Genomic DNA, 27,763 nt, shown 5'->3' on the forward strand with positions numbered 1-27,763 from the left:
TAAATTAATAAATTAAAAATTAAAAATTTCTTATTACTCTAATCTTACCATGTCTTCTGCAATTGCTGCATCTAAATTAATTTTATAAAATAAAATTCTTTTAAATATTTCTTCCAAGGCTTCACAATCACTTCTATGGAGGGTTAAATTTTGAAAATTCAATTCCTCGCAACGATCTTCTATACCATTTGTTGACTAATCGTTATAATATTTTATTGTTACAAATTTTATAAATGAAATTCTGATTTAATTCGAATAATGAATGTATGAATAATTAAAATGCCATATTTCCAGAAAGTTGAGGAAACGTTAACGAACAGATATAATTATATGGAGTTTACTTTAATATTTTGCTGACCATGAGTTTTAGCACTATAAATTAATAGGATACACACACACACATGCACACGCGCGCGCGCGCGCGCGCACACACACACACACACACACACACACATATATATATTTACTTTAAACAGCCATATAATGTTAATAAGTAATCAAATTAACTAACTAATTTTAACTAATTTTTGTACACTAAATAAATTATTAATAAGACATGTATATATATATATATATTTATATATATGCTTAAATTTTGCATATAATTATATAAAAATGGAAATATATTTTAATTGAAAATTTTATGGAATATGTTATATTTGATAGAGTATTTTTTGGCAAACGCATAAACGAATGCTATTTTAATTGTTTTAATTTACAAAGATTTATGTAATTTAATATTCAGAATTCAATTATATGCTTTATGTAAATAATAGTTAGTTAACAAAGTATTTCTCTGTTCGTAATAAAATCGTCTTAATTAAAAAATGCTTATTCATATGATCAGAGATAAAAGCTTCTTTGATGAAAATAAGTTTCTTCTATACACAAACATTGTGCATCGAGCTCTGTGAAGTTCTTAGCTCAATCTAGATGCGAAGCATTATTATTTGATTTAATAAACCAATTTATAGCTATTAAAATATTTTGGATTTATAAAATATCTTATATGATTTTTATTTTTACTTATTTTTACTTTTATTTTCTTTGTAAATAATAATGATATTTATAAAAACTAGTTTTTACCTTAAGCTGGTAAATAATGCTCTGTAAGGGAGATGTTTTATGCTTCGAGCAGGCTTCTTTATATGCAACAAGTACTGCATCTCTTTTGACATCTTTACCTGTTATCAGAAAACGAATGTCTTTAGTAATTGTAAAAATTGTTGCCAAGAGAAAACAGGAATGCATATGCTGAAATAATTACGATTACTTTTGTAGGCATTTTTACGTTTCACACAGATCATAGGTAATTTGTGTAATCTCTATAAACAACCTGTTAATAGTAGTTGAGAAGATAAAAAATGAAATGTAAACGAAGCGTGATAATAAGCTAAAAGTTTAAAAATAAAATTATAAAATCGTACGACACTATAATTACAAATTTCTACATGCGATTATTTGTTTGAATTATTGGTTAAAACTGTAATTCTTTTTATTTATTTATTTTTGTTGTTCTTGTTTTTTTCTTCTTTTGTTCAATTAAAATTTTTGTTTACAAGCACGTAATTACGTGAAAATGTATGTTTAATATTTTATTTGTGGATGAAACGATTTAAGATTAAGTATTTAAAAATGAACAAATCCGAAGATGAAAAGATGTTTACTATACTTAATGTCTGTGTGCTTATTGAATGAAATAATCTTGCATAAGCACATGTTTCTAGCAGGCACTCAATTTCTAGCAAGCAATATGAAACGGACTATTACCAATATTAAAATAAAGCGATGGTCAGAAAGAATGTAGCTACCATGGAATACCGGGGATGGACGGCGATGATCGATAATTTATCGAACTTCTGCGAAACGGCCACACAAACGCATCACACTTCCATACGCAGGGGCAAATCAGAAATTATGCAACTACTCTCGCGCGCTCGCACCCATTAGTCAAATATAATCACCCGACGAGGGGGTAATAATCGTGGGCGAAAACGTGATTAAAAATTGGCTGCATCTCCGATACGTTTTAAGACGAGGAGCGCATGGTAAGCTGTTCGCGCGCGAGAAACCAGCGCTTCGGCCCGCCCCCGTGACTATAATTAGTGAACGAGAGCCACAGCCGTTGCGAAAACGCATACTCCCGAGAGGCTGTGTGTGCACTAAAGAGGAGGAAAACAAACAAATAAATAAAATGAAATAAAAGCGCGTACATGAGTGGACGAGCGCAATTTGTATTCGTTGGCGATGCCTTAGCTTTTCTTTTCCCCTCTTGGCACTAGTGTTGTGGTGGCCCCAATTTTATGCTTCTCTCCTCGCTTCGACCCTTTGGCTATACAATGTAATTTATTTTAAAGAATTCACGCATTCATCTTTTCTCCGTTTATCATCTCCAGAACTTTATGAGCCTTCGCGGCTGGCAGTGAGACTTTTTATATGAAACCATATTACTGCTAAAGTAGGTCGTAATATTTTAAGAATAGCGCTAGCCCTCTTTCTTTAACGGGTATTTCATAAGCATAACATTATCGTGTGCTTATTTACGGCATATTTTCTTCATCAAAGCAGTGAAAACGGTAGCTTTTACTGTTTTTTCTTTATTTTGCTTTCCCATTCGAATAATTACTCGCGGGCTTCGATTCGTTTTTCTTTAAAGTTGGATTGCCCATTAGAAATGATGAGCTTATATTATGAGCTTGTACTTGAGAATTGGCTATCGGTACGTTGGATACGGATTTTTCGTAGATATAACAAATTATAAATGCTTTTAAAATTCATTAATGGAACTAAAAGGTAAACGATTTAGAAAATTGCTTTCAATGTCGGGCTTATAATATTGTTGATAATTTAATCGTAAAGCAGATAGAATTTAGACAATTTTGAATTCAATTTATATTTCTTTTTACAAATTTATATTTCACGCTCTACTCAAAGATGATCAATTATCGAAGCATAATCAAAACGATTATATTATTATTATTTACTCACATAATTGTTACTATATGTCTTTTTCATTGAACGAAATTACCAATTATATTAGAGTTTAAACATTATCGGTTCCGTCAAATATATTATTTTCAAGAGAAAGCTGTGCGATAATTATATTATATATAAAATAAATCCATCCTAATAATATAAATATAAATTTGCAATTACATATCCGTGTATTGTGCGATACAGCGTATGTAGGTGGTATACATCAAAATGTATGTACGTGAGTATTTATTTATATAAATTAGAAGTCAGTGCCCACTCCGATATTAAACGAAGGTTTGAATTGGATTTAATGAATCTTAAACAATTGAGTGATATTGTTAGTTGCATTTTTCAAAAATAATCTTACAATTATTTGCTGTTTCAATAAAGTAATACAAAAAAAAAATATAATAAAAAAATAAAAAAAAAAATATGCATATATAAATATAAATTTAAAATTAGCCAAGTGATGCAATCTTCTTTTACAGATTTAAAATAAGAACATATGTAGCACTAATTTATGACATCTGTACACGGCATGATTACTCAAAAGCGAGACGCGTTCGATTTACAAAAATTAAAATTAAAAAATTATTTAGAAAGAAAAATGGCATTTCAGAGTGTTTCGCGAGGATTATATTTGTCCGTCTAAAGATCATAGATAAATTTTATGCCAATTACAATTTTTTAGATTAATACAATAATTTATATAGTTTAATTTATTTATCACTACAATCATGTTAATATTTATTATATAGTTAACGAGCGCAGATGAAATTGTAGCGAAATTGCCAATTCTCAAACACGATGCTGGAAATTGTGAATACCATGATTCCATATAAAATCGCGAAGCTTCAAAGGTGATTAGCTTCGCGTTACCTGGAGTAGCGCGTTTATAGGAAAAATGTTGGCTTATACTCACGATGTCTCCAGGGATTTTCAGGTTCGAGGTAGCCAGCGACTTCGTTCTGGGGAAACCTGAGCGAGCGCCTGCGCTTCCTATGCCTATTAAGCAATAAGGAACTTCTGATGATACGTCCGTCGATGAGCTGATGAGGCGAGAGGAGAACGGCATTGCGCGCGCACCACCGGGGTCTCCGCTCCCCGGCGATGACGGGACGCGGTGGAAGTCGTTCGATGTCCACCTGCACCAGGCTTGCCGCTAAAGCGGCCGCCGTCCGCTCCGACTCGTCGCCGCTGCTCATCGGCCGTCATCGTCTCTGTACCTACGACACGAGTTCCCCTGTATTTTTAAGACATTGCCGAGCCGATTTAATCCAGTCGGACGGGAACTTATACGGGAGCCAGTGCGTTTTACTTCGTGCCGAAAACAATGATATCCGATCGATTCTTCTCAATCCCTGCGCTAAACTACTAAACCATTGACTTTCATACATTTCGGTCTTAATCTCTTTCTATCACGGATTTACAATTGACCATTACTCACTCTTAGCCTACGATCCTTCATTCATTTCCCGATTGCGAGCTACTTCCGACCATAAGGCAAATTACTGCTATCACCATTAATGGCTACGTTCAATTTTTTTCTATAGCTTTACATAAACAATTCGATCAAACATTCAAATCTATACGCCTAACTTGAACTCGCCCGATCGCTTACCTAAGCTTAACCGAGGGTGTTGATGGGGATAGATTATTGTTGTTTCGCACACTTTCTCCAATAGTTACATACTCGCTGAATCTTAAACGCATAATTTGAATTTAGCGTGAAGCGATTTGTGCAATATTATCTCACTATGTTAACAGTATTAAAACTTGTATCATACAAAAGCTCTCTCCAACTATAATAAACTAAAGCGTTTCAAACTACTTAGATAATTCGGTGTCAATTAATATGTTTCAATAAAATATTCTTCGATCTTTAAGAGTATAGATCAAATCAATATTCAAGAAGGATTTCGATATCGATTTTATAACTAAATAATTAATTAATAAAAAAAAAAAAAAAAAAATACCATATTGGTTTCAATAATTTACTTATTTATTTTTTGTTGATAGATTTTCTTTATCGAGTTTTATTAATAAAGCATTAAAGTTTAAAAATTGTTTCTTAAAACTATCTTGGCACTCAAAAACAGCATAAAAATTAAGCAACCTTTTTAATTCTTCATTGACCTATATAATTTACTATATTTTATTACTAATTTTTATACTAATAATTAATCGTCGGCTTAAAATTTTTGTATTAAAACATTTAATAATAGATGAGAATGAATATTTTTCAATTGCGAAACGATATATTACATATAGTTGTTATATATGTATGGATTATCGATTTCTATGTACTAGTTTTTACAGAAATTGATTGCTCTAAATTTTAAAAATTTGTTTTCGATATTTTTCCGAATATCGCTGACCACTGCTATTTCTAGTATAGAAATACTTGAAATTTACATGTATCATAATTTCATAATGAAATTAATCTTCATGAAAACAATAAATTAATCTTGGCACAATATTATCGTAGTTGAATAAATAACTTGAAAAAATGCGAAAACGAATGTAAGAAATCAGTGAAGTATTTTCATCTCTATCTCGTTAACTCTTTGTCATCATACACGCTTCATTTGAACTCTGACCTTATTGAAACCTTATTACGAAATATAAATATTTAAATGTTAAATAATAATCATAAAAATAACCACAATAATAATAATAATAACAAAACAACAACGGCGACGACGACGACGACGACAATGACAATGACAATGACGAGAATAACAACAATAACAACAACAATAACAACAACCATATAAAAAAGATAACATTAATTGATATTTATTTAATGAAATGAAAAAAAAAAATAACGGAAATATTATAAATATTTATAATTTTTGCATGATTGACGGTTAAAATGTTCTTTTAAAGTAGATAAATATTGTTCTTTGTAATTCGGAAGTCGAGCAAATATTGAGATTAAAATGCAAAATTATTATTAGAAAAGGGTAAAGTTATTCGATATATTAAGATGCGTTACAGGTTAATAAACACAATGTACCTTCTAGCACTATGGTATAAGCACTTTAGTAATTATAGCACTTGAAAGTCTAAAAGAAAAGCTCACATATTTAGTAAAAACAAAAAAAAAAAACAAAAAAAATTCGAAAGCATACAAGCGTGCGTTGCTTTTAAGCTTCGCGGTAGCGAACATTCTTTATGAGAGAAAAAGTTAAAAACAAGAAATTTAAGCACACATAAAGTCATAGATATCACATTAAGAACAATGAAAGCAAACAAAAGCAAATGCTGGTAAAATTACATTGTATGAGAAGCAAAATGTATGTGGGCTTGCGGTGTATAGATTTGACTTTGGCGTCGGAATGTCAGCCTCGCGCGGGAAGAGATGCGGCTTTAATGAATGAAAGGCTCGAGGAACTGAGCGCCGAGGGTCGGGTCGCCAGAAAAATAAGCGCGTGACAATTCTTTTTTAAAATGCGACTTGATTACCTGCCGCGCGGTGGCGCGAACTCTCTAACTCGAGGTAAGAAAGGGCGAATATACACGAAGACACAAAGTCGCGGAGCGACCCGCTATGATTTATCGATTCGTCTGCGCTTCCTCGCACATATCCCCACTCGCGAATTGCGATCCTTTCATTCAATAAAGATAGCCCGGATGCGCGCCGGTTAGCGCTCCTTCATACAATTGCTCAAACCATCGATTTCTTTTCATCCTTATGCCAAAGTTCTATCCATCCATATACAAGAGTATATAAATGACATGAACGTATCCTACTTCCATCCGCACACATACGCTCACGCACACGCACACGCACGCACGCACGCACGCGCAAATTTATTATTTGTTTATTTTATTTTAAGATATTTTCGAAATCATCATTTGTAAAAGGAGTTTAGAATGCTGGCTTACGTTGCCATACAAATTCTATAATATCTATAATTACAATTTTCAATAACGTAGCTTTTTATTTATATGCATAAATTATAATCCTTTCGTATGCCTTAAGCATTTGTTTTTATTACTTGTTATTTTTTTGTGGTGCTTTTTTACATGTAAAATTTTTTACATATATTATTCGATCCAAAGCCTTAGTACAACAATACGCATAATGTCTAAAATTATATAAAGATGAGACATTGAGAAATATTCAGTTTACTTTTACTTTTGGTACATTTGAGCTTTACCTAGTTAATCAAATGGTTTAATGTTTTATAGCATTGGCGCCTTTTTTGAAATTCTATTTGCCATCTTGTATCCGCCATCTTATATTTTGCAACTCTGACCTTGTATATCTAGTTAGCGACCTTAAAAATTACTATTTAATTATGCAATTAAATGCTACGGATAGGTAATTTCAATTAAAATTCAATGTATAAATAATTTTCTATTAAACTTACGCGTCAATTGTATTTTCATAAATTTGTAAAAAAAAAAAAAAAATAAATAAATAAATAAATAAATAAAATTACAAGTTGAAATATTTCAAATAAATTTACTAAAGCATTTAAATTACGTACATAAGTGTCCTATAAGTTTCTAAAAGTTTCATAATAGAATTAAATGTCAAACAATTGCTTCAGCATTGAAAGATATTCTTATAAATATCAAATCCAGAATAAAAGTTACTATTCTCGGAAGTACTTTTTTCATCGGTTATTTCGTTTCTACGACAAACACGTTATTAATAATTATTTTATAAGCAATAGTAATTATGAGTTACATCTTCATGATTTATAAATTATTTGTTTTAAAAATTCAAACAATTGCATTTTTCAGGTAGTTATTTAATTTTGTAAATTAATACTCCGTTAAGATATAAAGCTCATTCATTTTAAATAAAAGTATACTTCTTATTTTTTTATTTCTTAAAATAAACCCCCATAATATTCTCTAAATCGTTGTAACGAATGCTTTTAAATACAATTTTTATTTGATTTAATCGAATAATTATAAATTATTATATTTCATGGATATCTATTATAAGGAGTTGTAGATATAATTATACTTTGAACTCGTGTGTTCCATTCCATTGATTAAATAACTGAATAGATATATCACTACACTCCTTTAATTATTTTAATTTATACTTTTTTTTTACAACGATGAACATTTTTAAATTAATTTCAATGAACAATATTTAATGAATAAAAATAAAATGTAAACAATTTTCTGTTTCTTCAAATTTAGCTTGCAAATTTTCCTCGTTGATACAAGTATTATCGAATATTTTATGGTTAACGTAACTCTTTTGTACGAAAATAAACCATAAGGTACTACCAAGAATACTTGGAATGTAACAAAAAAGAATGAAAAATAAAACGACAATAAATTTTTAATAAAATAGTATAACAATGTTTACATATATATATATATAGGACTTCATTTTATATAAATATTTTATAAACAAATTTAGTCACATAAATTCTAAAAGCATTATGTGTTGTACATTAGTAATTATTTTTAAAAAACTAATGCAACGAAGCAAGTAAAGAAACGTTTATAATTACTTAGATGGTCGCCAGATACTTTATTTATTAAATAGAAGTTAATATTAAAAAGTAATTTTAAATTTGTATATTTCTTAAAGATATATTTCACATAGTTATTCGAATAAAATGTTCGTTATTGTGTAATTTCTATAAAGAAAATTACTATAAAGAAAGAATTATATGAAATTTAAGGCAGAAATATTAATAAAGAACCGGAGAATGGTATTATGTTTTTGAAGGAAATATCAAATTTACGGAAACGCTATTTATTGTATTTATATTTCATATTTTCTTTAAAATAATACTTGATTAGATAAATTGGAATCTATCAGTGCTATCTAATCAAAAAGTCTCGTTGAGAAGATAGGAATTTCAATGAAATAAAAAACTAACCACTTGCAGATGTATTTATTAAACGTTATGAGTTGAGAGTTGAAATATCGAAACATATTATTTTCAATAAGGGAAATAAATCAATATTTGACGTGTTTGTAATAATAGCAATTTACACATCTATAATTAGCCTAAAACTATGGACGATCATTATTTATTGGTGTCTGCTTTATTTATTTGAATTAGAGGCCATTAAGCAATAGATGTGTTTAATTAGAATCATATGTATTTTTATAAAAGAAGAATATAAGGCGGAGTTTTACATTTTCTTCTTTATTGTCATAAACTATTGCTAATCGTCTAATATAGACGATGATTAGATTATCCTCCCTTGGTCGCTAACAATAAAACGTAATTGCTAATTTATAATAACGCATGTCTACGAAACTAAACAAGCGAATAAAAATGCGCTTATACGATAAAGAAGACGGCAAAATGCGATGAAATTACAATAGGCTGAATTCCGACAATAATCAATTATGTCACATATTAGTAGTATAAGGCATCCAAAACGCCTAAAGCAACCGTGATTCATTCGAAAATTTCCATTCGATAACGATGAATTTAAATAGCTTGAAAATAATAAAAATGGTATGAGTGCTTAATTAACGGAAATCTAAAGTACATCGGGATTAGCTTGGACGTGACTTAAAACTTATGCATTATTAGGAGAACACATTCAGCCATTCCATGGTCTTTTGCGGATTAGTAAGCGAATATTGAAACAAAACTTTCTCTAGCTAAAGTCGAGATAGGACGCGAGAGAGAGAGAGAGAGAGAGAGAGAGATAGGACGCGAGAGAGAGAGAGAGAGAGAGAGAGAGAGAGTGAGTGAGAGGAGAGAGAAAGATACGTGCCAGGGTGAAACGAAATCTGTCTTTGTTAAATTTACAGGATGAGTGACGCGACACCGGCTTTACGAATGGGGACGTTGAAAAAGCGCGCGTCCTCTCATCCCATGGCAGGACGAGCGGAATTTCGCGCGCATACTTTTCATGTCAAAGAAAAATCACCATCGGTCATATCATCGGTCCATAGAGCAGTTTAAGTAGTAACGGACGAGTGCGATGTCAGGTGGCAAAAAGGGGGCGTTACGTAGTTTGCCGAAGTGTGCGCATCGAAAGAGCGTAAAGGGGCGGCGGCAGCGGAAGCGGTCGACGGAGGACGGAGGAGGTCCGGTGAGCGCGACTATCGATTCCCGCCGAAGATTACCGAGGTGCGTGTCGACCGACGAGTGCCGACTGCTGAGCGACGACCGCCGAGCGTCGAGCGCCGAGCGTCGAGCGCCGAGCGCCGAGCGCCGAGCGCCGACCGCCGACCGACCGCCGACCGTCCGCCGCTTTCTGGAGTCTGGCCTCTGGAGCTATCAGTGACGTACAGGTCGTTCGTGTTTCCGTTATTCCGAGTGACAGGTTTCCCACGTTGAAGCGACGTCGAGGCGACCTGTCAGGAAAGCCCTGCTACTTCGTAACCAAGCTGGTTGGTACGCGACCAATACTCCACTGCAGCTCGGCTCTGGCACGCGCCAATTGCCAAATTCGCCTTTCTATTAACCGAGGCAAAGATAAAGAGAGAGAGAGAGAGAGAGAGAGAGAGAGAGAGCGAGTGAGCGAGCGACTGAGTCCGCTGGGGAGGGCAGTAAGGGGTGGGATGGAGACGAACGAGTGAGCGAGCGAATGCGTGAATAAGTGAGTAAGTAGCGAGAGAGAGAGAGAGAGAGAGAGAGAAACAGTTAGCGTAATACGTGCTCGCAACCTTATTTAGGACGTGTTTTAGGTTAAACTTCCATCGACTTTTTATTATTTTACTATCCTCTTGCATTATACACTCTCCATAACCGTTATAATATTCTGAACGCGAAAGATGCGATGAAATGTCTCGGAGCCTTTTTCCTTCAGCGACCCTGCAATTTTGTTTATGTCCTATGATTCGTTATCGTGACCGCTCGCATACTGCTCGAGCCACTTTAATGGTTCTGTCAGTGTTAAAGGGGCACCTGTTTTCATCTCTTTTCTTTCCCTTTTTTATAGAGACCGTATACGAGTTCGCGCGCGTGTGTTCGTGTGCCCCTCATACACTGACGTTTAATAGACGATTGCTCTAATCAATCAAGTGTTGTTATTGATTTCCAATGTATTCATCGAACGAGCTATTCTCGACTGTTAGTATATAAAAATTATGATTGCGACGACTTACATTTTCATTAAAGTTCGTAATATTGTTAGTGCTCCAATGTTGAAGCGGGTGTGTCTGTGAGTGTTTAAAGGCGTTATGTTGTGATGTTTGCTTGTTTGCGTGCGTGCGTGCGTGCGTGAAGGGGTTGCATGCGCGGGGTGTCGGTGTTTTCTATGCTCGCGGCTTCCAATAAATTCACACACGCGTATAAGCACTGAATTCCAATTATCCCGGCGTCTCTATTATGTATTCTATTGCTCTATTTTCTAGGAGTGTACTCGACTGCGAGGACGAGCCCTCACGGCGGTAATCTCAGTTCGGAGCAGCCGACGTCTGGGTTTTTGCACTATCCAGTCGTCCGCCACCAGCGTATCGCAATAGAGAAAGAGAGAGAGAGAGAGAGAGAGAGAGAGAGAGAGAGAGCGTGAGCGAGCGTGCGTACGTGCTTTCGTGCGTGCTAATGCGCATGTGTGCTCGTGTGCATGTGTATGCATGCGCGCGAGAGTGAGAGCAAGAGGGAGAGAGAATCAAGAAGGATCGATCGCGACAGTTAGTGGGACTAACCTTGAAGGAGTTAGACAAAAAATGCAACCATCAAGCTTACGTCCTTTTTGAAGAGGATACGAAAGAGAGTGTCGAGCTGTCTCGGTGGATAAGACTATTGGCGGCTTACAGTCGCCCTTGCGGACGTTAGTTAAGCCAACCGTGTCAGGATGACCAGTCCCATAACTCCTGGTGAGTACCAAGGGTTGATGAACTTGGTTCACATAGTAAGGATCGTTAGATGTATAATCATTAGAAGTTAACTTAATAAGATTTGATTAGTAGTCTTATTATTTTTCATCATATTAATTTCATGACTTGTGAGATTATGACTAAGATTTTAGGCTGTTGCTATTTAGGTTTCTAATTGATACATTTAATGCACAGTAAGAAAGTTTCTTGTATTTTAATTACCATATAGTAAATTATGATATAGCCGATTGAATCTTTCATTTTCAAATATATTTTCATTCATGCATTTTGTACTCTCATACTTTCACCACTTTGATTGTGAAGATGTAATCAATCATTTATTATAATAATTCTATTGAATTTTTTTATTTAATATTAAGTAAATGATATGTAGTAACATATTTTTTTTAACATATTACAAATACATGTATAAAATTCCGCATAAGCATAAGTATTTGTTAAAACATAATATAATGTATATTTTTTTATTTAAATTATAATTCATCAAATTTGTATTATTTTTAACTAAATATATTTTTATAGAGCTATTTCTCATAATGCATTATTTTTGTAATATGATTTTAATTAATATTTTAAGTAATGAACCATATTTCATTTAGGTGCAGACCCGTGGGTTATTCAAATAAACGAGCGAATTCGATATCAGCATCAATTTGATTCACTCAAACCTGTAAATGGAGTCATCACTGGAGTACAAGCAAAAGACTTTTTCCTTCAATCACAGCTTCCTCCTATCGTACTCGGACAAATATGGTAAAAATTGTAGCTTATGATGTTATATTTTTTTTAAAATACTTTGATAATGTTATTGTGAATTTTTACTATCTTCTATATTACTGTTGTACGACGCTTAACTGTGAAATATGCTCAATTATAATACAAAATATTTTTCATTCTTTTTTAGGGGATTATCAGATACAGATTCAGATGGAAAAATGAATATTAATGAATTCAGCATCGCGTGTAAGCTTATAAACTTGAAATTACGAGGTTTTGAAGTACCATGTTCATTACCACTATCATTGATTAGAAGTTTACAGACTTTAACTGGCGGTAAATTTTCATTTTTTTTTATCTTTAATGAAACTGTAGAAACAATAATTTTCCTTCGTAAAAATTTCCTTTATTGGTACGAATGAGAGCTTTATATAAATAAAATTACTATGCTTTAAATAAAGTAGATGTTCAAAAGTTTCTAAAAGATTTACCTTTGTGTATTACGATTCCAAATCCAAACATAATTACAGTTATTTAAGTAATTTCAATATTTTTTATATTACAATATTATATTTATATGATATAAAATTTCCTGTTACGTATCATTTACATTTATAAAATAATGCTACATTTGTTAACCTTTGTATAAAATTATTTATGATTTAATGCAAATTCTAACATATGCAATTTATTTAAAGCGTTAATCATGTTTTATAAATATACATATAAAATTATTAGATATCCTATTAAATGTCATGAATATAGCAAGTCAAGGCATTGCCACAAGTCCTGCAGCCGTTTCACAAGTACCAGCAGCCGTCTCACAAGCACCAGCAGCAGTTTCTCCAATTCCAAATGTAACTAGTGTTCCACGACCTGTAGCATCTCCATCAACAATCATTCCTAAAATTGGACCACCAATTGTTCCACCCATGACAATGCCAATTGGTAAGTTGTCCTTTTGGTTTTTGAATAAAAGAATATACAATTTTAATATGGAACAAGAAAAGAAGAATGTAATTAAAATTATCCTGTTTAGTTGTGAGATATTTAACATGCACTTAATTGAAATTTATATTTAACCTAATATTTAACATAGGTAGAAATAATAATAATAATAAAAATTTGAATGTTGAATATAGTAAAGAAAAAAAATTAACTCAAATAAAATAAACGACACATTATTTTGGTGCAATAGATTCATTATTCATTGCAATCAATTACATTAAAAATTGCTGAATGTTTAGACATTATTAGCAGAAATTAAAATTATAAAAGAGTTTTATTATTATCATAAAATTATTAAATATTATAATATTTATTTTCAAAATTTCAAAACTGTCAATTTGCTTTCTTTTGTAAAATGGTTTTATAAAATACTTATATCTACTTTTTAATTTTAAACATTTTTTACTACATACGCATAACATTTTTATATATTCATTTTCTATACTTTTTTTGATAAAAATAAAAACAAAGGTATTTTATTAACGATCACTTTATAACATTTGGTATTTTATTTTTAAATTAATATATAACCTACGGTACATAAGTATATGTAAGAAAAGGAATATATTTTAATACTCTAAGAATTAAAAGCTTATAAAAATTGCTTGCGTATTAACAAATACTTAATCATGCTTTATTGAAAAGATGAATTTAAAAATATATATACATTGCATATTATATATATATATATATATATATATATATATATATATATATATATATATATATATATATACATATAAAACACAGCATCACAACAATGTAGAGAATCTGTAGCTGCGAATACACGTACCACGATTCACACACCATCAAAGCCTCCTGCTCGACCACCACCTTACAACGTCGGTACGTTGCTGTCCCTTTGCAATTGATTGTCGAATTGCCTGCTTCATCTAATTAATACTTTAGCCGTTTAATGCTATTAAAATTTTTTCTATAGTTTTATATAATACATCTTACGACTAAATATTTACTTTCATATAATCAATACCTTCTTACAAGAAGCTTTTATGTCATTGTTTGTCTTTCGTGCGTTGCCTATGCTGTTTTTTTTTGTTTATTTTTTTGTTTTTTGTTTTTAAAGTTTGATATATACATATATTTAGATATTTTATGTAATTATTGTTATCTTTATTATATGACTGTGCTTCATTCGAAATTTATGTTTATTTTGTAGAAATTCATGAAGTCATTTATTGATCATACCACATATGTTTGAGTTGTAGTTTACAGTTGTATATTGAATATAGTTTCCTAAATTTAGTTATTACAATAAGAATACTTGTGCTGCAGGACAAAATTTTATTTATCATTATTTTGACAAAGATAAAAAATTAGGTAAGAATTTCATACACGTGATCATTATTTCAAAACGAATTCAGATTATTATAAATCAGATTATCTTAATTCATCATTAGTTTGGCTATAGTTTAAGCTTCGTTTTATAGATTAAAAAGCAGCTTTATCATCTATCAGAACAGCTTTTTTTTTTTTACACAAGAAGTAAATATTGTCCACACAATTTAAAGTTACGAAATTATATTTTTTCAGATGCTGGAGTACAAGAAAAGTTTTATTAAAAAAAAACATTTGTAATTCATTATAATATTGCAATTTGTGATTTCTAATTATACAAAAAATATTATTTATTTTTTAATCTACAGAATTTGAGTTTAGTGTACGATGTGCAAATAAATAGTTTGGTTAAAATTTTTAAGAAATTGGGATATAATTGTAATAATTTAACTAGTTCCTATTAATAAATAAGAGAATTAGATTTTATAAGCATATAAGGAATTTTATTAATATTTTGATCCAATTTGACTAATTTCAAGATTTTTATAGATGATTTAAAATATTGAGCTAATTGAATTAGTTACGATCAGAGCAATTTTCTAGATATGTTCAGTACATTGTATAAATTATCTAAAATGACAGGGAATAATGATTTTTATTTCCGAATTAAATGGAATAATTTTTTATTTTATACTTTGATATCTTTAATTAGTACATTCGATTGAACCCATAAGAAAATAATAATGTATTATTTAAACATATTTTTTGTGTCAATTTATCATAAATAATTATTAGTTAATTATTAATTAAATTAAAATTACTTATAAATTAGGTCAGTAAGTCAGAAGCACAATATTGCAAATTAATTTAGCTTTGTGTAGGTTCTTTTAATGAATTACGAATACATGAGATTTTTAAGCAATACTTTAATAAAATTCTAAGAAGTCTTTTGTAATACTTAAATATTAATCCATCGCCCAACTAATAACGAATTAATTTATTTAATAAGGTAGTAACAAAATGTATGTAAAATTGTACATGATTAACTAATTGTAAATTTCCTTTTATTATATCTTTTATTTTTTAATCTCGTTGTTAATAAGCTTATATTAGTAATTTAAATCTTAACTTTCAATAAGTTTTAATTTCAATTAATTTTACACAGTTATATATTAAACAAATTTTTAATAAAAGTAAATTTATGAATTATTCACTAATAAAATAATATATACCAAAATAAAATTTTTGTCGGCTTTTTCAAATTTACAAGTCGAAAGTTTACTTTTAGGTTCCAGAAAATATTAATTGGAATCCTATTAAAAGTCATAATTCAGATATCAGAATCCATTTATAGGCTTTCTTATAAATTTTGACAAAAAATATATTTAAATATTGAAACGCTATATCGATATATATATATATATATATATATATATATATAATAGAAATGGCCGATTTTAATAATTATATATATTATATATGCTTCTTAAATTTGTTGCATTCATTATAGAACTTAATATGTATATATATATATATATATATATATATATATATATATTACGAATGAATATAGTTGAATTAATATGTAATTATTTTTTAATGCGTGTTTTTTATAATGAATTAATTATGTTTTTTTTTTATATTTAAGCTATTTATTAATTAATTTTTATACAAAAAGTAAGCAATGAGTAAACGCAATTTTTAAAATAAAGATGCTTACTGCTTTTTGGTTTTAAAACATACTTTAGCCTATTGATTTATAAGCTTCTAATCCATTTTTACTAAACTTTTCTAATCATTATCATTATTTACACAAATCGCGATAATTTTTTAATACCAATATTGATAAAATGCATTCGTTATGTTTACATGAGTAATATCTATCAAAAAGTTGAAGTAAAAGCTGGACATTAGCAACGATATTCGTTAATCAATATATAGGAATGTCGTTTCTAACATTTCGATTATTTTATCTATTAATTATTTTCCATAAAGTACGACAATTACGTGATTCACATCTATTTTATTCCTTAACGCTTTTGCGATTTTTTCAATGCTATGTTTTTTGTGCTGCACTAAGGAGATGCCACTGCTAAGATTGAAAGTGGTGCTACTCCGCAAAGACCTACACCTCCTGACAGTATCGGTATGTTTCATAGTTGTCAGAGCGTCTTGGTACGGTAACGATGGAATTTTATAGATGATGTAAAAAAAATAAAAAAATGTATATATATATATATGTAATGGATGGAAGAAAAGTTAATTTAAAAATATCGATACTTTTTTTAGAAAAAAAAAATTTTTTTTATCGTATTTGGATTCAAACAATTTTAACCACAAACATATGATGTACAATGATAAAGATATTAATTATTTTCTTCTTATTAATCTATAGTGCTTTCCTTCAATTTTAATGACTTTTTAGATTTCATAAATTAATTTTTATTAGCAGTTAAAGTTTTCATTAAAAAAGATATGAAAGATAAAATTTTGTTTTTTCAGCAAATTCTTACTCGTAGTAACAAAGTAACTTGATTTTGTATGTCTGACAAATTTGTCCCTAAACAAGTAATGTTTCATTTCTTAATTTTCTTCATCGTAAACCAAATACTTATATTTTATTTATTAACTTATTAATGCTGCTTTAAAATTATATTAAATATTAAAGTTGTATTATATATATACATTATTAAATTTGCCTAATTTTTAGAATTTCGATTGCTTAATATTAGTTTTTGTAAATGTGTCTTTGTATATGTATGAACTACATGAGTGCGGGTTAGCGCGTGAGTATGTTTGCAATGAAATAATAGATGATTATTAAATAAAGAGTTTAGATTTTACTACTTTATTTGAAACCTATGCATATTATTTTTATAAATATCAATACTAGCTAAACTGTTTAAGATATTTGATGTGTAAAATATGCAGTTGAAAAGTTTACATATTAAGTGAAGTTTTGTAATGATCAAAACACTGCTTCTCATTATTATTTATATATCTTTAATTATATTTAATTTTCTTTCTTATTACATGCTATATTTGTCGCTTTATTTATTATTGAACAACTTTTACCACGATGATTTACAAATAGGGGCTGGATTTGTATCTACAACCGGTGGTGCACCACCTAAACCTCAACCGCCATCCTTTCCTAGCAGTCCAGTTGCAGTTGCGTCGCCGGCTAAGCCTATCGTATCACCACCAACGGTTCCTCCTATTCAAATGGTCCAGCCGCTGACATCCTCACCATCTAACGCAGGCAAGTTATTTGCAATGCCGAGAGGATTTATTTCAATTATTATTATTACAAATAGATGTTTTTAAATGACCGTTTTAAGTTAATGACTAAAGAATAAATTATTTTACATTTATTAATTTCATACCTATTATATTTTAAACTATAATTCGTACGAAGCAGCCAACGTAGTTTATTCATCATTGCCTTTTTCTTTACAGATTTATTCGATCTTTTAATGTCGGAAGGTACATAATATTTGCTGAACACAAATAGTATAATCTTATAATATAAAATTTGAGCTTTAAGATTTATTATTTTGTTTAATGCTTACTCAGTATTTATTTTTGTTATTCATGTTGTGACGTTTTACGATTACAGTCAACATATTTACATGCAATTTATTAATTGGCATTCATTACAATTCTTTTAATTCATACACCATTGCCCTTTTATATTCACATTAAGTTTTTCCATTTCATTCCTATTAACATAGAGAAAGGAGCTGTTCCGTTCTGTAATGTGTGTGTGCGTGCAATAAACGTGACCAATACACTCCTTTATTTTTATATTTTCAAAGCTTCCATAAAATTTTATTCTATAAAGTTTTATTATTTTTTGAGTTTTAATAATAGTAATAAATGAAAATAAATATTTAATATTAATGTTTTTTGATAGGTATGCCTTCAGTTGCACCGGTAGCACCTATCGCTCCTTTAAACACCGCACCAGTACCAACAACCGCTTTTACCATTGGTCAGGCAGTACCAATGCAAGCTATGGCAACGGGCATAATACCTCCATTACCCACTGGTAATACATCAGTGTCTCCTATTGTATCAGTAGCAACAGGTAATTTAAACATACCTTTAATATAAAAAATAAAAAGTACTTTAAATAAAAGCCAATAAGTGTTGATAACGTAAATGATATAGATATACAATTTGGATATAACATATTATCATTACGTATAATTTCCTGACATTTACGACGTTAAATCCTTTCATGAATATGCGAACAAAGCCTATTATTATATTAATTTAACGCTTAATATGTAAAATATTTGACATAATAATCAGTATTTATAAATATGCAACTACCGTACTATGCATTGTTTTTTTTTTGTATAATACAATTTTTACATGAAATTTATTATTATTGTGGCAATAAATATAATTTATTACTTTATAAAACATGTAAACATATAAATTGCGACATGACAGTGTTCAAGTTTTCATTATAATCATCGTAATTGTTGTTGCTGTTGCTGTTGACGCTGTTGTTATTGTTATTGTTATTGTTGTTAAAATCATAATAGTTCACTTTATACTTGTAACATGTTTATATTATAACATTTTCCGCTGCACTAATTTTACTAATTATTTATTTTATAATTATTTTGTCAGGAAATGGTATGATAGGAACATCAGTAATTCCACAGACTGTAACACCACCTGTAACCCCGATACCTCAAAATAATGTTGCTCTTAACGGCAGTATTATACATACTCCAGTATCAACGAATACACCTTTAAGCACAACAGCCAGGCCTCCAAGTATAGATCGAGTAGGTTCCATAGACTCTCAACACAGTCAACATTCCGTTAGCTCGCCACAAGTTATTGAATGGGCTGTACCCCATCAAACAAAATTAAAATATACTCAAATCTTTAATACATCGGACAAAACCAGGTCTGGCTTCTTATCTGGTCCTCAAGCTAGAAATATTATGGTTCAGTCGCAGCTACCCCAGGCTATACTTGCACGTATATGGTAATTAATTATTTTTCAGTTAACGCCAATTAACTCATTGGTTAATCATTGAAATATACATTATGTTATGTATATTAAATATATATATATATATATGTTAATTAAATTTTACGTAATTATTACTAGGGCCTTGTCAGACATGGATTCGGATGGTCGATTAGGTTGCGAAGAATTTGTGCTAGCGATGCATTTGTGCGACATAGCGAAAACCGGCGAAATTATTCCAACAGCTCTTCCTTTAGAACTTATTCCACCAACATTTAGACGTCAAAGGCAGAGTTCTGTTTCTTCCCAAGGCATCCCGGACAATGTAGACCCACTTGCTGGTATGCCACAGGTATGACATTTAATTTTTTCAAAGAATATATTTACCTATTTATTAAATAAATAAATACATATAACTTGAGTGAAAATTATGATAAATTATCTACAAATAAGTCAATTTATTAGTTTATAAAGCATTTCTTTTTTTTTTTTCTTTTTTTTTTTACATATTATCCTTCAGTATTTTTAACTTTTTACATATTTTGCTAAGACTTCCTTTGAGGATAAACGGAAAGAAAATTTCGATAAAGGTCAGGCAGAATTAGAAAGAAGACGAAAGGCTTTATTAGAAGTTCAACGAAAAGAACAAGAGGAACGAGAACGAAAGGAAAGAGAAGAGAGTGAAAAACGAGAAAAGATAAGGTTTGATCAAGATTTATTTTTAATATAATGATTAATAATATTTCAAATACATTGTATTATATGTACAGATTGGAACAAGAGAGACGTCGTCAAGCAGAATTAGAACAACAAATGATGAGACAAAAAGAAATCGAAGAAGAGAAAGAAGAACAGCGAAAACGCGTTCAAGAGCAAAGAGAAGCAGCAAGAAAGTAAGGAGATAAAACATTTTCAAATTTGTAATGCATTAAAAAAAATTTGGTTTTCTTAATAAAATAACTATATTAATTTTTAGAGAGATGGAAAGACAACGTCAATTAGAATGGGAGAAGCAAAAGTCGCAAGAATTACAAGCTCAGCGACAGAAGGAACAGGATATTCTTTTAAAACTTAAAGCAAAAAACCAATCATTAACCATCGAACTTGGTTTATTGGTAATATATTTCTATATATAATCTTGCGCGTAATGATATTTAATACTAATATAATTATAAATAAAAATATACTGTTTTTTATCATTAAACAATATATATATATATATATATATATATAATTTATTAAAAATGAATGGAAAACATGCAATTACAGAATAGCTTTTTGATAATAGGAAAATCATTACTTTTAAAAATTTGTTTTTATATTTTACTTTTATTATGACGAATACAAGACAAATTAATTTGTATGTAAATGAAATGTAAATGAAGATTTGAAAATGTTAATTATTAATTAAGAGGGAAATGTTATTGTTTCCTTTTTTTTTAGAACGACAAAGTGAAAGAATTATCTCAAAAGATTTGTGATACGCGTGTCGGTGTATCGAGTGTAAAGACGACAATCGATGGAATGCGAACTACTAGAGATCAACAGCTGCAAGAGATGTCAACTTTAAAAAATAAATTACGTGATCAAAATCAGCGGTTGCTTGTTTGCAATCAAGAGAAGGCAAGAATCGAAGCGAAAACGAAATCAAACACGGCGCAAGATAACGTCGGTCAAGAGGCTCAAAAATTGGCTTTTGCTAATAAACAAATTGCTTTGAAACAAATGAAAGATAAAATAGTGGATCTTGAAGAAGAGATCACGGAAAAAGAGAAAGAAGTTGAGAATAGCAATAATCAATTGGGTAAATATATATTCTGTATATATGTTTCAGTATTGTGTATAATATTACAATTATAAATGCGAATGAGTTGAAATATTTTACAATAGTTTTAAATTATATTTGCTTACTGTACCGATTAAAATTATCTAAAATATATTCTATTTTTCGAATATTAAAAAAAATTATTTATATAAAAATACAAATCAAAAATTATTTATATCATAGTCTTATCTATCTTCTTTTATTTCATGAAATTATTTTAATAATAATTATAAATTTATTATTTATCATTTATCAAAATTAGAGGAACTTCAAAGTCAAATGACAACGATGTTGACAAACTACCAGGAATTGAATGAAAAGTTTGAGGAGAAGAAGGCAAAGATTTTGGAAATGCGTCAAAATGCAAACGAGAGTGGTTTTTCAAATTCGGCTTGGGGAGACGAAGCTTGGGGTACTTCTGATACTACCGAAGTTGACGTCGATGCATGGCCTACGGATAATACAGTAGCGACAACAGCTACAGTCAACGAAGAAAATCCGAGTGAAGTGAAGACGTACAGAGCTGTCTATGAATTCGTTGCAAGGAATCAAGATGAGATATCATTTCGTCCTGGAGATATTATTATTGTCAGTTTAATGAATCGATGAATTATTGGCTTATGATTTTATCTATGTTATTTGGATGAAATTCGGCTATTTAATTAAATTAAAATTTACATTCATAAAATTATATTCAACAACATTTTTATATATGACTTTATAAAGAATTAATTTATTATATTATATTATTATGCAGATTCCTACAGTCTTTCATTATCCATGCAACGTCTTTGATTTAACATTTAGGTACCACCAGTTCAGAATGAAGAGCCTGGATGGCTAGCTGGAGAGATTGATGGTCATACAGGCTGGTTTCCAGAGTCATACGTTAAGCCTATTGACATGAGCTCTAATACAAGCATTTCTGCTCATGGCTTTACACATCAAGATAGTATTGAAAAACGAATGCTGGAGTGAGTTTTATTTCGTTTTTTTTTTATTTATATATTCTTTATAAAAGAAACGAGCGTTTTATGAATAAGAAATTTTTACAATCTATTGAATTTTCTAGAGAAATAGCGGAAGTTCCTGAAAATGTATCCGATGCAGGATCTGCAGTGGGCGAAGGTCCGTTCGTTGAGCCAGTTACACCTAAATTAGGCGAAGGACAGCTGTGCAATATTTCAGCAACAACTCTTTATCCATACCGACCTACAATTGAACAACACCTTTCGTTCGGCAAAGGAGAAATCGTTACAATTAAAGAACAGCAGGTAATTTATTAATCCGTAGTTTATTAATTATATGTATAACATATAACTTATTAATAATTTCATTTACGTTTTTAATTCTAGAGTGTTTGGTGTTACGGAGAATCAAGTGTAGGGCATGTTGGTTGGTTTCCGAAATCTTATGTGAAAATCGAAACCATGAATGGACAAAACACAATAACTCCTCCAATAGATAGTCTTAACGAGTATTATATGTCATTGTATCAGTACGCATCTAATGAAGCAGGTGATCTCAATTTTAATCAAGGCGAAGTTATTCTAGTCACCAAAAAAGATGGCGATTGGTGGACAGGAGCTATTGGCAGTAAAACTGGCATTTTCCCATCAAATTACGTCGAGAAGTACGACATACCGGATCAGGTAAATTGATCATTTATATCATATAGCATAATATGATATAATAATAAAGTATCTTCTAATTTTTATACGTTCAATTTATTTTTTAACATTATCAATATAATAAGCTTTAATATCTTTTCATTGCATTTAAATAATTATGTTAATTTTCAAATAACGTGTTTATAAAATCATATTTCATATTTTTTAACAATATGATTTTTAGAAAAATTTAATAATCTCAATTACATCGAAGGAATTTAACATGTTGCATTTTAACATTTTACATTTTAATTGTTTAAAATAAATAATTAAAAAAATTCACTTGCAAAAAAAGTAATGTAGAATACATTACAGTTTTTAGTGTGATTTTTTTAGATGTAATTGTACGTGACGTTTGAATTTCGTGTTTCTCATATGTGTGTAATATTAATTTTATATAGAAGACTACTCAAGCCTCATTAGAACTTGAAAACGAACAAGATCAAATAAAAGATATGCCTGAAACAGAAATGAAACCACAGGAGAAACCAGTGCGTATTAATATTAAAATAAATAATTTATTATAAATGCTATCTATTTCAATTTCTAAATTGTTTTTAAATTACCATATGCTAACTGCTAATTATGTAAATTATTATTATCTTTATCATCGAATTAATGTTATTTATTTAATTCAAAATTTTAACCGAAATTATATTAAATTATAACAATATAAATAACAATGTTAAATCACAATATTACAATATATTGTTTAACAAAAACAATATTGTTTAACAATATATTTAACAAAAAGCAGGAAGAGAAAACAGCGGAGCAGCTTGAGGAGGAAAGGGCCGAGGCCGAGGATGGAGCTGAAATACCAGACTTTGCAGCTATGTCTGCTCAACAGGTAATGTCCACGCCTTGTTCTTACATTAATTTAGATTTAATTTAGATTTAATTTAGATTGTAAAGATTGTACTTTATGATGCATTCATTTTTTTCTTTTCTAATATATAAATGTAAATTGCTTTTTTTTCGTATGCTCATTCGATATTCAAATTTGGTATACTTCTCCGTCGCCGCATTATCGAATCATCGATAATTGTTGTTGGTCCTTCTCTACTGCAATACAGTACACAAAGGTAACTGTTATAGAAGCAAGAAATATATCAAATAATAATCATACATTATTTATAAGCTTGATAGTTCATCATTTAGCAGTGTTATATTAGAATTAATTATAAAGAATATTATTCAAATTTTTATATTCTAAATTTTCATTGATTAAATTTATATTTAGAGAGGACGTAAGCTTGGGATCGCTCAAGTTATTGTATCTTATAAAGCGACGAGTGTCGAGCAACTCGATTTGCAAAAAGGTCAGCTGATAATGATTCGTAAAAAGACTGATTCTGGATGGTGGGAGGGTGAACTGCAGGTTATTATAACTATAATCGATATAGTTTTATTTTTACGTTTCTAAACAATTTTATAATCATTTATATTTGATTGGCAGGCTCGAGGAAAAAAAAGACAAATCGGATGGTTTCCAGCTTCGTATGTAAAACCATTTACTAGCAGTAGCAATCGCAGTACTCCTGTCTCTCACAGCTATCAAGATTCGCCAACTTCTGATCCATTCGTCGGTTCGTATTGCTTTAATTAATATTGTTTTATACGTAATCTCAATTTTATAATTTTATAATCGATGAACTTTATGGCGAATTTAGGTCACCTATGCTTTAACTTTATCCTAAAACAGATCACATACTCGTAAACAGATATATTCTATGCTATTTATATATTATCTTAGTAAATTTGCGAAAATTTATAAAATTTAAATAGATAAATGATAAAGATAGATACGCTCATACTACATAAAATCTTTAAAAATTTCTTCATCAAAATAATCTACTGCAATATTACTAGACACTTATTTAATAAATAAATAAATAAAAAATTTTTTTTGATTGCATTATTATTATATTATTAATATAAACATTTATTCGACAGAAAAAGTAATGGCACTGTATCCTTATAAAGCGCAACATAAAGATGAAATTAGTTTCGAAAAAGGAGATGTTATTGTCGTTCATTCGAAGATTGAAGATTCATGGTGGCGAGGGGAATTGAACGGAATGACTGGAGCATTCCCGAGTAACTATGTATCACCAATATGTAAGTAATTAAATATATTCATCTCTTATTTATTATTAGACGTTGATTAGTTAGGTTTTGTATGATGAGATTGAGTCTGTGTACTTTGCTTTTAATGTTAAACACTGTATATATTATTATTTAAAGTTTTATATTTTTTTAATAAAGTTTTAATTGATTTTTATGTTTTTATTTTCCGTATTTAGAGAAAAATATATTTAAATATATAGTTAGTGGTTTTAACTCCTAAGGAGTTTGTAAAAATTATATTATTTTCAAACGAATTTATTATCCAAAACTAAAAATAATTAAAAACATTGTTTCACCAGGCAGGAATTTATAATAATTTTTGTTTCTAATAAAATATGATCATTTGTGCGATAAGTTTTCTTTAAAACAATTATTCTACTTTAATGATTGCAAAAGATATTGCTTTGTTACGTATAAAAATTATAGATAATGCTTTAAATTCTACAACTAATTGCGTAAAAATATTTATTCTACATTTTAGAGTTAAATTTTGCTTCGCGTGTATCGAGTATCATATACATATATATATATATATATATATATATATATATATATATATATATATATATAATATGATAATATGATAATATGATAATATGATAATATGATATGCACATTATGCAATAATGTAATATTAATTAAATTACAGTAAATTTGATAGGTCATTATTATTTAATGTGAATGGTTAACCAATCGGCACTCATATTTCCCTCTATATCCTATTAAAAAAAAAAACATGGTTTGCTCATATATATGCACAACTTCTTTTTAAACAATCCAATTAAATAACAAATTTGAATTTCAAATGATTTTTGTTTATCGTTTTACATTGCATCACTAGTACTATTCATTATTATTATTATTTTTTTTATTACTATTATTCCAATGGGTTTATTTATTTGAATTTTGATTTTGATGCGTTAATTCATGTATAGGCTACAAAATGTCGTTTTGTGATTATTCTTCGGAAGTAATGTAGAGCGAAAAATCTTTCTAGTCTACAAATAACGTTTGTCAAGTATTTATTATTTAATAACTACATAATAATAATAATATAATTAGCAATGGAACAATAGAAATATTAGAGCTTAATTAATTTTTAAAGCTCGTTTCTTAATTATTTAGTGAGTAGTTTTTTGTTCATGATTGTGCTTTCAACGATAGAATATATAATGTACGTATTTATTGAGTATCTTCTTAGGTAAAGTAAATTTTTTGCGATGTTATTTGTTCTCTTTCAGAAAAATGCATGCATATTCGTGATACGTGAATAATTATATTTCATTTATTTAAAAATGAAAATTTTTTTTATTAACTAATTTTTCTCTATTTACATATTGAGAGATATATTCAAAGAATTGAGGTGATAGCGCTCAGTATTTATTAGTGAGAAGTATTACTTTTTAACAATACTCTTAGATATAAATATATAATTAATAATATAAGTGTGATATTATAATTTTTTTTTTTTACTTCAAATTACTATAAATTATCAAATGTCGTCTATTAGATTTATAAATATTCGAGATAAAGTAACACTTATTATAGTCCACCTGATGAGTTCGAGACATATTCAGGACTAACGAATTAATTCATTTTATACGCATCTGAACATATATATGCTTAAGTGACTATTAATATATATTATTATATTCAGTACTACTATGAATATTTTATTCATACTCTTACCTCTCATTTTGATTCATACAAAAATAATATTGATATTATTAAGTGGCTATATCGTTATATTTTTTTAACTTATATACTATTTTTCTCTACAAGAATTTTTGTAATATAACATAAAGCATTGATTTATGTTTAATTCTAAAGACAAATGTTGAAAAGGCCTTTCTTATTGATTTTAATGTTTTAAATTTTCGAAAAATTGTTGACCTACTAAGTTTAAAAACATAATTAATACCCATAGTAGAAATATATAAATATATATATATATAGAAATGTATGTATACATTTAAATATTGATTTATTTTTTAATTATCTTTTTCATAATATTAAATTAAATCAATAATACTTTAAAGATGCTTTACTATCCTTTTCGCATCTTCTCATCTAAATTTGCTTCAATATTCTTAACTAAAACATACACTGCGATGAGAAGATTATAATGTGCATTAAGTCTTGTACATTTAGATAAGTATATTGAACAATAAAGTAATATTATCGCTGGCGTATTTCATTGTACATTACATATTTATAAACATCGTAGGCAAAGTTTATTATAAAATAACATTGGAAATAACAAGTTTTAATTTAATATTATAAATCAACATTTACATTTTATAAATTTTATTAAAATTTTATCTAAAATATATTTAGTGACAGTATTAAAT

General features: G+C 29.2%; 2 protein-coding genes across 2 annotated transcripts in view; one reads left to right on the forward strand and one right to left on the reverse strand.

The window, feature by feature from the left end:
- Window positions 1–33: 33 nt before the first annotated feature.
- On the reverse strand, window positions 34–6,331 carry LOC105362438 (protein phosphatase 1 regulatory subunit 37-like). Its single transcript, XM_011499879.1, has 4 exons — window positions 6,257–6,331; window positions 3,899–4,202; window positions 1,087–1,184; window positions 34–195 (listed from the first exon to the last, which is right to left on the reverse strand). Exons 2-4 carry the CDS (start codon window positions 4,179–4,181, stop codon window positions 34–36), a joined length of 543 nt encoding a protein of 180 aa, XP_011498181.1. The 5' UTR covers window positions 4,182–4,202; window positions 6,257–6,331.
- Window positions 6,332–11,453: 5,122 nt separating this feature from the next.
- Dap160 (dynamin associated protein 160) overlaps window positions 11,454–27,763 on the forward strand; it is a 35,052-nt gene continuing 18,742 nt past the window's right edge. The window contains 24 exon segments of the mRNA XM_011499880.1: window positions 11,454–11,749; window positions 12,370–12,523; window positions 12,675–12,823; window positions 13,253–13,435; window positions 14,246–14,341; window positions 16,872–16,937; window positions 17,886–18,053; window positions 18,708–18,881; window positions 19,436–19,802; window positions 19,929–20,139; window positions 20,338–20,489; window positions 20,558–20,680; window positions 20,764–20,902; window positions 21,231–21,591; window positions 21,875–22,200; window positions 22,420–22,586; window positions 22,685–22,886; window positions 22,968–23,264; window positions 23,684–23,773; window positions 24,040–24,132; window positions 24,359–24,367; window positions 24,526–24,663; window positions 24,742–24,871; window positions 25,239–25,403. Of these exon segments, the coding sequence (XP_011498182.1) occupies window positions 11,728–11,749; window positions 12,370–12,523; window positions 12,675–12,823; window positions 13,253–13,435; window positions 14,246–14,341; window positions 16,872–16,937; window positions 17,886–18,053; window positions 18,708–18,881; window positions 19,436–19,802; window positions 19,929–20,139; window positions 20,338–20,489; window positions 20,558–20,680; window positions 20,764–20,902; window positions 21,231–21,591; window positions 21,875–22,200; window positions 22,420–22,586; window positions 22,685–22,886; window positions 22,968–23,264; window positions 23,684–23,773; window positions 24,040–24,132; window positions 24,359–24,367; window positions 24,526–24,663; window positions 24,742–24,871; window positions 25,239–25,403 (3,982 nt within the window). The 5' untranslated portion in view covers window positions 11,454–11,727.

The sequence above is a fragment of the Ceratosolen solmsi genome, unplaced genomic scaffold (genome assembly GCF_000503995.2).
Source record: "Ceratosolen solmsi marchali unplaced genomic scaffold, CerSol_1.0 scaffold35, whole genome shotgun sequence".
Lineage (NCBI taxonomy): Eukaryota > Metazoa > Arthropoda > Insecta > Hymenoptera > Agaonidae > Ceratosolen > Ceratosolen solmsi.